This window comes from Marmota flaviventris, chromosome 9, assembly GCF_047511675.1.
Source record: "Marmota flaviventris isolate mMarFla1 chromosome 9, mMarFla1.hap1, whole genome shotgun sequence".
NCBI classification, from domain to species: Eukaryota; Metazoa; Chordata; class Mammalia; order Rodentia; family Sciuridae; genus Marmota; species Marmota flaviventris.
In genome coordinates this window covers 16,240,824-16,250,912 of record NC_092506.1, presented here as the reverse complement: position 1 = coordinate 16,250,912, position 10,089 = coordinate 16,240,824, and the positions used below count along the sequence as shown (strand labels likewise).

General features: G+C 36.7%; 1 protein-coding gene across 1 annotated transcript; it reads right to left on the bottom strand.

Moving 5' to 3' along the window:
* Positions 1-7,150: 7,150 nt before the first annotated feature.
* On the bottom strand, positions 7,151-8,137 carry LOC114079495 (olfactory receptor 5T3-like). Its single transcript, XM_027920721.2, has one exon. It carries the CDS (start codon positions 8,117-8,119, stop codon positions 7,151-7,153), a length of 969 nt encoding a protein of 322 aa, XP_027776522.2. The 5' UTR covers positions 8,120-8,137.
* Positions 8,138-10,089: the final 1,952 nt, after the last annotated feature.

Here is a 10,089-nt window from a genome sequence, read left to right as displayed (position 1 = left end):
TTTTTTTTGGTTTTTCATCTGAACACAGATCCTAGGTTTGGAGCTTCATCTCCCCACTCTTCTGTGACACTCTTGGGAGACTGGTAATTCATCCTGAAAATTTTGGACTTTCTAGTTTCTATAATAACATGACTCAATTTTTTCCTAATCAATTTGCTCGCTCTCTCTCTCTCTCTCTCTCTGTGTATGTATTCTATATATAATATTAATATGTATAATATTATAATATTTATATGGTGTATAATAATTAATATATATGATATTATATATAGCTTCATAAACATGCACATCCTAGTGTGCTAATTTTATAGAGAACACTGATAATACTTACCATTACTGGGAGTGTTTCTTAGAGGAAGATTATTAAGTAAGAGAATTTCCAGAGTATACAAAGAACTCAAAAAATTAAACAACAAGAAAACAAATAACCCAATCAACAAATGGGCCAAGGATCTGAACAGACACTTCTCAGAGGAGGATATACAATCAATCAACAAATACTTGAAAAATGTTCACCATCTCTATCAATCAGAGAAATGCAAATTAAAACCACTCTAAGATACCATCTCACTCCAGTAAGAATGGCAGCCATTATGAAGTCAAACAATAACAAGTGCTGGCGAGGATGTGGGGAAAAGGGTACACTTGTACACTGCTGGTGGGACTGCAAATTGGTTCAGCCAATTTGGAAAGCAGTATGGAGATTCCTTGGAAAGCTGGGAATGGAATCACCATTTGACCCAGCTATTCCCCTTCTTGGACTATACCCAAAAGACCTAAAAAGAGCTTACAACAGGGACACACCTACATCAATGTCCGTAGCAGCACAATTCACAATAGCTAGACTGTGGAACCAACTCAGCAGCCCTTCAATAGATGAATGGATAAAAAAAATGTGGCATTTATACACAATGGAATATTACTCAGCACTAAAAATTAACAAAATCATGGCATTTGCAGGGAAATGGATGGCATTAGAGCAGATTATGGTAAGTGAAGCTAGCCAATCCCTAAAAAACAATGCAGAATGTCTTCTTTGATATAAGGGGGTGACTCAAAACAGAGCAGGGAGGAAGAGCATGAGAAGAAGATTACCATTAAATAGGGACGAGAGGTGCATGGGAATGGGCGAGAGAAGGGGAATTGCAAGGAAGATGGTAGGAGACCCTCATTGTTATGCAAAATTTCATATAAGATGGTGTGAGGGGGAAGAAAAAAGAGAGAGAGAAAAGTGTCACAGTAGATTGGGTAGAAAGAGGTGATGGGAGGGGAGGGTAGTGGAGGGGGGATAGGAAGGGCAGCACAATACAATAGACACTAGTATGGCCCTATGTATAAACGTGGCTGTATAACCAATGTGATCCTGCAATCTGTACACGTGGAAAAATAAGATTACGTACCACATTTGAATCAAATATATGATATGTCAAGATCATTGTAATGTTTTGAGCAACTAATAAAAAAAAAAGAAAAAAAGAAACATACAAATGAACTGAAATCTTCTATGTCAGGCCTGAACAAGACCCTTATCTCCTGAAGTGGCAGAGCCTACATTGCTGAAAACTATACCCAGATCTCGTCTGGGGGTGGCAGACATAAAATACAAATTGAATACTTAGAGGTGACTAATTTAAATGTGAGAGGCGATTGAGAAGGAATATAATGTGAAAGTTAAAATGATAACATGTGGCAGGACACTGATGAAGTTCAGGACTTTGATCCTAAATGTTGATGACTCCTCTTTGTCAGTACAAGAAGCTAGATCTATCTGGGAGGTTGAACCTTGCACCTTCACTGTCATAATCAGTGGTATATCAACTATTCAGCTTTATGTCACCCCTGAATTTATAGAGATCTCACACATCTTTCCAACCCACAGGACATCATGCTGATTCACTGTTAAAGACAATTACTGAACAAAAAACAACAATTATTCTAGATTTACTGATTGCTTAGAGAGTAGGGGAAAATTTTGACAATAATTCATGGATTTCTGCCTGAGAATTTCTGGAAGCAAGTGCCATAGCATGTTGGGCTATTCCTTTAAAGATGAAGGACAGCTTCTTTCATTTCCTTTAATTCAAGCTATAAAGAGACATAATGCCTAATGAGCCTCTTTGAACTTTGGTGGAACAGCATATTCCCTTTTCATGTCAGTTACTCCAGAAAATATGCAGCATGAACTGAAAAGCTGAAATTTTGTTTGGAACCCAGCAAAAACAAAGCCTCAACCAGTTCAGACTGCCCTGCAAGCTCCTCTGAGACTTGAGCCATATGAAACAATAGATCCCAGTGCATGAAATGTCACTGGCAGATGAAGATGTATGAAGCCTCTGATAGTATCCCAAAGGTGCAGGCCATTCAGATTTTGAAGAACCCTGCCACCCTCTACGGACAACTAATCTTTAAGAAACAGATAAATGATGGCTACAGGACTTCAGCAGATACTGAATGAATGCTCAACAATAGATCTCAAATTGCCATGTGACTCAAGTTGCCCAGGAGGAAAAGGGTCTTGTCTTGTTCTTTCTTTCTTTCTTTCTTTCTTTCTTTCTTTCTTTCTTTCTTTCTTTCTTTCTTTCTTTCTTTCTTTCTTTCTTTCTTTCTTTCTTTCTTTCTTTCTTTCTTTCTTTCTTTCTTTCTTGTACTAGGGATTAAACTCAGGGCATCTGGATAAGTACCACTGAACTACATTCCTAGCTCAAGGAAATAGGTATTATCTAATCCACTGATCCATAAAATGTGGTATTTCGAGCAGCCTTCCATCATGAGATCAGTGTAGAGCAGGCTCTGAAAAACCCAAAGTAAGTTGCACTAAGTGCTCTCCAAGTGTTCTAAAAGCCCATGGTCCATGGTCCATGTTTCTGCCACACTGCCTTCTTTCTCCCCATCTGAGCAAATGGCTATATTGGAGTTTCCTACCATGAGTTTTCAGAGTAAAAGAATCCTCCATCTTGATTGACAGATGGTTCTGCATGATGTACAGGCATCACTCCAAAGTGAACAACTGTAGAACTACAGCCCCTCATGAGGAGTATAAGTGTTGAGGAGTTATGGTTTCTTCTACCTAGGTAGCCTCAGGGTGCAGGAAGTAAACAGGGCTGGGGCCATGACACAGAGTCTTTACTGGGGCAATGCATACTAGAGCTATGGAGACAGGGCCACCCTCAGACCAGAGGACTGTAGACCCATCAAAATATAGTACCTTCCTAGGAAAGTTACATGCCTGCTACTTCACTGCATGAGAGCTGACACGTTTAACTTCACCTGGCCAAGCCATGAAAGTTGTGGGTCTCCAATCCCTTGCCATAGTATGTTTCAGGAGGTGGAACATGGAGTAAAAGATTATTCCCCAGCTTTAAGATTTAATATTGTTTGCCTATTGTGTATTAGAGATACTTAATTTTTGTTCCCACCTTTTTGATTATGTAGGCTAAATCCTTATAAATTCCACATAGGTCAAGGGATGCAATGGATTATGAGTTATAGTGGCAACCATTGCATAGACCCACCAGCAAAGCCTAAGGGATACAGCCATAGAGGTCTCCATCCCTGACTCTTGTGTTCCTGCTTAAAAGGATTCTAGGAAGACATAAGATATAGTAAAAGAATAACAAAGTTTATTTTAAAAAGATGTGAAAAGGTAATGGGGATACTCTCAAGGGAGACAGTGGGTACTCTCAAAGAGGAGAAGGATGTCACATTCCATCTGGTTTCCTGTTTTATTGGGAGTCCCAAGGAAGTTTCCAAAGAGTCCTGCCCAGTTCTGCCTCTTGACTCTCGACTGACAGCAGGATTGCATCAGACCTTTAAATCCCTACTGTGCATGGTGAAGATCCCAAAAAATCTGTAGGTCACTTTGACCCATGCTGACCAGTTCTAATTGGAACTTATTAATGCAAATTCTATTGCTAAGGGAAGTTATTCATATCTCCCTTAGTTCTGGAATCTGGCCCATGTGAGGGATTTACAAGTCACCCTGCTCCAGGGTAACTTGTCAGGGTGGAGACTTTCCTGTATTTCTCTTGCAGTTAACAAGTTTGCTGAGGAATATAACGTATTCTATTGATTTAAACCAGGTAGGCCTGCAAGGAAATTGCTTTTATGTCCCATATTTTTATTGGTGTATTATAATTATACATATGGTGGGATTTGTTCAACATTCATACATGTACAAAATATAACAATATAAGTTGGCCAATACAATTTTCCAGAATATCCTTTTTCCCTCACCTCTTTATTCCCCAAACAGTGGGCCAGGTTTTAGATTCATTCCCTTAACTTCATGTTCCTATTGCTCACATCTGTCTGTTACCTTATCAGAAGCCACATTACCAATACTCCAAATGCAATAATTTTACTCTTAGTTCTATTGTTTTAATTAAGATCTTTAATCATTCCTAAAATATCATCTAAAAGATAAACAATGAAGATGGTAAGGTGAAAAGATATGTCTACTCTTTCACTAAATGGATAACTTGCTGCAAAGTTGGAATTTTGTGACTAGGCAGCTTAGTTTAAATTCTGGTACTCTCAAGAGCTGTGTGTGCCATCAAGTAAATTTCTTAAAGTCTGTATGTTGTTGTTTTCTCATCTATAATAAATAGTAATATTACACCTGCTTCTTGGAATTATTATGAATGCAAAGAACATACACACACACACACACACACACACACACACACACACACACATATATATATATATATATATATATATATATATATATATATATAAATTATGCAATTTTATACATATATATGTGTGTTTATGTGTGTGTGTGTGAATGCACATGACATTTATGTTCTTGTTTAGTACCTAACCTAATAAGCTGCATATGATTCTCAGTTTTTGGTATTACTCATTCATTCATTGACTCACTATTTAATAAATAATCTCTCAGTAAACTCTAAGTTCTAGGTATGTTTTACAGTTTGGGGGATATAACGCTGAGGACACATAGGTACCATGACTGTCTTTATACAAGGTACAGTGTGAAAATATTGGTAGACAGTGACAACTAAGTACACCAAAATGTTTTAAATGAGAACAGTGACAAGTAATGAAAAAAAGAGGCCCCATGTAGATAGTAAGTGAAAGAATTTTATTTTACTTATTTATTTTTTGCCTGACACAGTGGAACATTCCTGTGTTCCCAGCAATTTGGGAGATTGAGGCAGAAGATTTTCAGTTCAAGGCCAGTCGCAACAATTTATAAAAAGAAACAAGACCAAAATCCATCAGAGAATATTTACTAAACATGTGCCTAACCAATTTAAACTTCCTAATAGAATGGTAGACTCCAGTAACAAAATGATTCCGGAATACTGCAGACATTTTGAATTTTGCAGGCAGTTATTTAGAATTTTTTTTTTTTTTTTTTTAACCAGAGATTGAACTCAGGGGCACTCAACCACTGAGCTACATCCCCCAGTCCTATTTTGTATTTTCTTTAGAGACAGAGTCTCACTGAGTTGCTTAGTGCCTTGCTGTTGCTGAGGCTGGCATTGAACTTGAGATCCTCCTTCCTCAGTCTCCTGAGCCGCTGGAATTATGTGCCAACTGGCCGGCAGGAAATATTTTTGAAGTAATTGTTTTTGCATTAAAAATTTATGTCTGACCGGGCCCAGTGGTGCCAAGTGTTAGCACCAGCAGCTTGGGAGGCTCAGGCTTGAGGATCGCAAGTTCAAAGACAGCATTAGTAACAGTAAGACACTAAGCTACTCAGTGAGACCCTGTCTCTAAAGAAAATAAAATAATAGGGCTGGAGATGTAGCTCAGTGGTTGAGTGCTCCTAAGTTCATTCCCTGGCACACACACACAAAAAAAAAAAAGTAAGAAAAATCATGTCTGAAAACTATTTGTATGCATCTCAAGTTCACACTGCAAATTTAACTCTTAAAAATAACATAGTTTTGGTTACTGTATTCTGATTGATGAATTTACAGTAAAAATGGGCTTAGACAGAAAACAGTGTTTCATTGAAAGAAAAGTAAATTTTTGCCCTTAATACCTCTTCAAATAAATTTTAGAATAAAATTAAAGAAAGCATAATTTTGAAGTAGAAGCAGATGTCAACAGAGGTGAAGTCAGACTACTTCCACTCTGTGCCCTTCTTCCATGGAAGTAAATTTTGAGTAATGATAATGTTGGGAGGTGATTTCTTTGATACTAAGTAATGAAAGTGGAGTTAGGAACTGGAGGAAGAATTTAGAATTGACGTAAACCCCTAAGGTAGACTAATTTGGCAGATGTTTGGACAGTCATTTATAAATAGTTCTTTCCTAGTCTAAAGTTTTGCTTTTCTTGAACCTTAAAAGACTTCTCAATGAATATCCACATTTGGTATCTGTATATTTCTGGTAGTTCCAAAACGGATCATCCATTTCTGTAAATAAAAGAGGCCAGGGAACATTTAACAGGAAAAAAAATGTTCATAATGTATAGAAACAGAAAAACAACAAAAGAAATGCTCACAGCTTGAATGGATCTCAGTATGTGATGAAATGTTTAGAAAATAAGATTTGGCGATTCTTGCATAGGGATTTTAGAATGGGAAATTAACTCCATAATAAATGCTGAAGATTTGATATAAGAAGTTGGAGTTTTTTTTTTTTTTTTTTTTTTTTTTTTTTTTTTTTTAGAGAGAGAGAGAGAGAGAGAGAGAATTTTAATATTTATTTTTTAGTTTTCGACAGACACAACATCTTTGTTTGTATGTGGTGCTGAGGATCGAACCCAGGCCGAACGCATGCCAGGCGAGTGCGCTACCGCTTGAGCCACATCCTCAGCCCTGGAGTTGTCTTTTTTTTTTTTTAATTTATAGAATTCTGAGGATATAGCTTCTAGTTAGAGCAAACAAAACTCAGTTCTATAACCAAAAATATCAATAGCCTTACATCCCAGAATGTATAATATAAATGTATTTGATAAAATAATAGGCATATACATATAGCTGACACAATTTATCTCAATTTGAGAAATTCTGCACTGGAGAGCTGATGATTATTTTACTTATAGGGAGTCTAGCATATATAGCACTATTAACTAAACAAGGACATTTTGTCACCAATTTCTGCCATACAGATATGAACAGATATCCACTTTTATTTATTTTTAAAATTTTACTCAAATCAAAAATTTAGATGAGTTAGAAAGAAACTTCTCTCAACAATTTTTTCATTGCCTCTTTTACATCTTTGTTTCTCAAACTGTAGATGATGGGATTCAGCATGGGAATCACAATGGTGTAAAATATCGACACTATCATGTCATGGTTTGAATTATAGTTGGAATTTGGTCTCATATAACTGAAGAGGATGGTCCCATGATAAATGGACACTCCAGTCAAGTGGGAGCCACATGTAGAGAACACTTTCCTCCTCCCTTCGGCAGAATGCATCTTCAGAATGGCCAGCAGAATGAAGCCATAGGAGACCAGGACAATCAGGATGGTGACTATCTCAATAGAGCCCACAAAGTAGAAGAGGAGAAGCTGGTTGGTTTGAGTATCAGAACAAGAAATAGCAAGGAGAGGAGGGATATCACAGAAAACATGTCTGATTTCATTGGACCCACAGAAGGACAAGTGGAAAGTGGCCACCGTGTGTATAGTAGCATGTGAAATGCCACCAACATAGGAAGCCACGATGAGTGGCATATAGACCCTGGGTGACATGTTCACTGAATACAGAAGTGGGTTGTAGATGGCCACATAGCGATCATAAGCCATGGCAGCCAAGAGAAAGCATTCCGTAGTCCCTAAAGTAACAAAGAGAAGCATCTGTGTGGCACACCCCAGAAAGGAAATGGATTTATTTTCTGCCAGAAAATTGACCAACATTTTTGGAGTGACAACTGTAGAATAGCAGGCATCCAAGAATGATAAGACACTCAGAAAGTAGTACATGGGGTTGTGGAGTCGGGAATCCTCAATGACCAATACAACCAGTCCCAAATTTCCTATCAAAGTAAAAAGATAGATGCCAAGAAATAGTAAAAATAGGAAGACTTGCAGGTTAAAATCATCTGTGAAGCCCATCAATACAAACATGGTGACTTCTGTGACGTTCTTCCACTGAATCCTGTAAACATCCATATCTGATGACAACTTTTCCATTTTAGTTTTTACAAAAAGATTGAAAAATATCCTTTATTAATAGAATTTGTGTAATTATATTCCAATTTGGTTCTTAGGGCATAATGATTTCTTTGGTAGTAATGACATAGCCAGTGACATAGAACTGCAGCAGCACATGAATTTTTACTATATAAGGCAAAAAAAAAAAAAAAAAAAAGAAAGAAAAGGAAAGAAATAATTTAACTCATTGTTGGCTAAATGCATTGTTAGAAATTCCTGCAATTAAAGTGATTTTTATTTTCCAATTAATTTTTGAATGAATTTTCTGCCATTTGTATATTATTGCATCCTCTTAAAATTAAAAAAAAAAAAAAAAAACAGATTAGTATAGATCAGCTTAAATCCAAAAATGTTTCATTGGAAAACACATAGTTGAGTTGAAGTCTTAGATTTACTACAAAGTACATGAAACCACTTTCCTTAATGTTTCATACTTTGTAATATAGAAGACACTAAGCTAAACTTATAGGTAAATTTAGATGACACACACAATGTCAAAGTTGTTTACTCTAAAATGTTTTCAGATAACTTCTTATAAAATAGTTACACTGACTTTCCAACTTGCTTTATGGGCATTGTTTTCAAACCAAACCATGTCATGTCCTCTTTTCTGAAATTGCCTTGTTCCATTAAATACTACAGGAATCTTTATTCCGGGATAGTTGCACTTTCTTTGCAAACCAAGACAATACCAAGTGCTTTGTTTTAGGATTTTTCCTCTGTAAATATACAGTATCTAGTTTTCAATTTGGGTATTTCAAATTTTAACAATAGTAATGAGAGGATTTTTGATTTATGTATTCCTACAAATTCCTTGGAGACAATTCTTTTAATATACATTCTTTTCCTTTTTCCTTCTTTATTTTGGTACTCAGGTACTCTATCACTGTGCCATATCCCCAGCGTTTTTGTATTTTATTTAAATACAGGTCTAACTGAGTTGTTTAGCGCCTTGCTAAATTGTTGAGTCTGGCTTTGGATTTGTGATTCTCCTGCCTCGGCCTCCTGAGTTGCTGGGATTACAGGTGTGCACCACCTCTCCGGGCTATACATACCTTTAATATATTATTAAAAGTGAATGAACTTGCCCTCCCCATGCCAATATAGAGGAGCTTTCTCTGCTGAGAGTGAAGGACTGCTGCCTCTCTTCTCCATGGCATCTGAGGGATTCCAAGAAGCTGAGAGCACTGATTGCCCTGGCCTGGGCTGGTTTAGAACAGGCTAAATTAATCTAAATATGTATATTTTCTGCATTTTTTTTGGTCCCACTTTGCCCCTGTTCAGGCCAGATTTATCTTCATACATGTAGCACATATTGTTTTTAATGAATTGTAACTGCTTCTGGGGTAGGCAATATAGCTTCTTCTCTCCAGTTTGATCAAACTTCAAAACTGTGTGTAGTTCCTTTTTCCATCTTTTGTCTGTTTTGGGTTGGGGGCAGAATCCAGCAATCTGGAAATCAGGTTAGGCTTTCCGTAACAGGACTAATTACTTATGGTATTTCTGAAATAACTATGAAATAAAGGTCCCCTGTATGGGTTAATGAAATTCTTGGTACAAACTATTGCCAAAAAAATAAAGTCAGTGTATTTGCCACAAAGCAGAATTTGTTTTCTGAACTCCCTCCCCCCTTAAATTGTCATTCCTATTCAGTTATTACAAAAAAAAAAAAAAAGAAAAGAAAAGAAAAGAAAGGAAGTGCATGACCAAGAAAAAAAGTAAACAGATAAATTTAAAGAGCTACCTGTATCTAGGCTAAAAGTCTCAGTTGTTGACACAGATTTAAATATTGGAGCCATTGAAAGTTATGGGAGTGATTTCTATACAGTGACTTTTTGAACTTTAGCATGACATAGACCCAAAGTCACCCTACTATAGGGATACATGCACACCCATATTTATAGCAGCACAATTCACAATAGCCAAACTATGGAAACAGCAGATTGATT

Bases quoted from the DNA above. Each gene is read 5' to 3' on its own strand.
- LOC114079495 (XM_027920721.2), bottom strand. From the start codon at position 8,119: ATGGAAAAGTTGTCATCAGATATGGATGTTTACAGGATTCAGTGGAAG.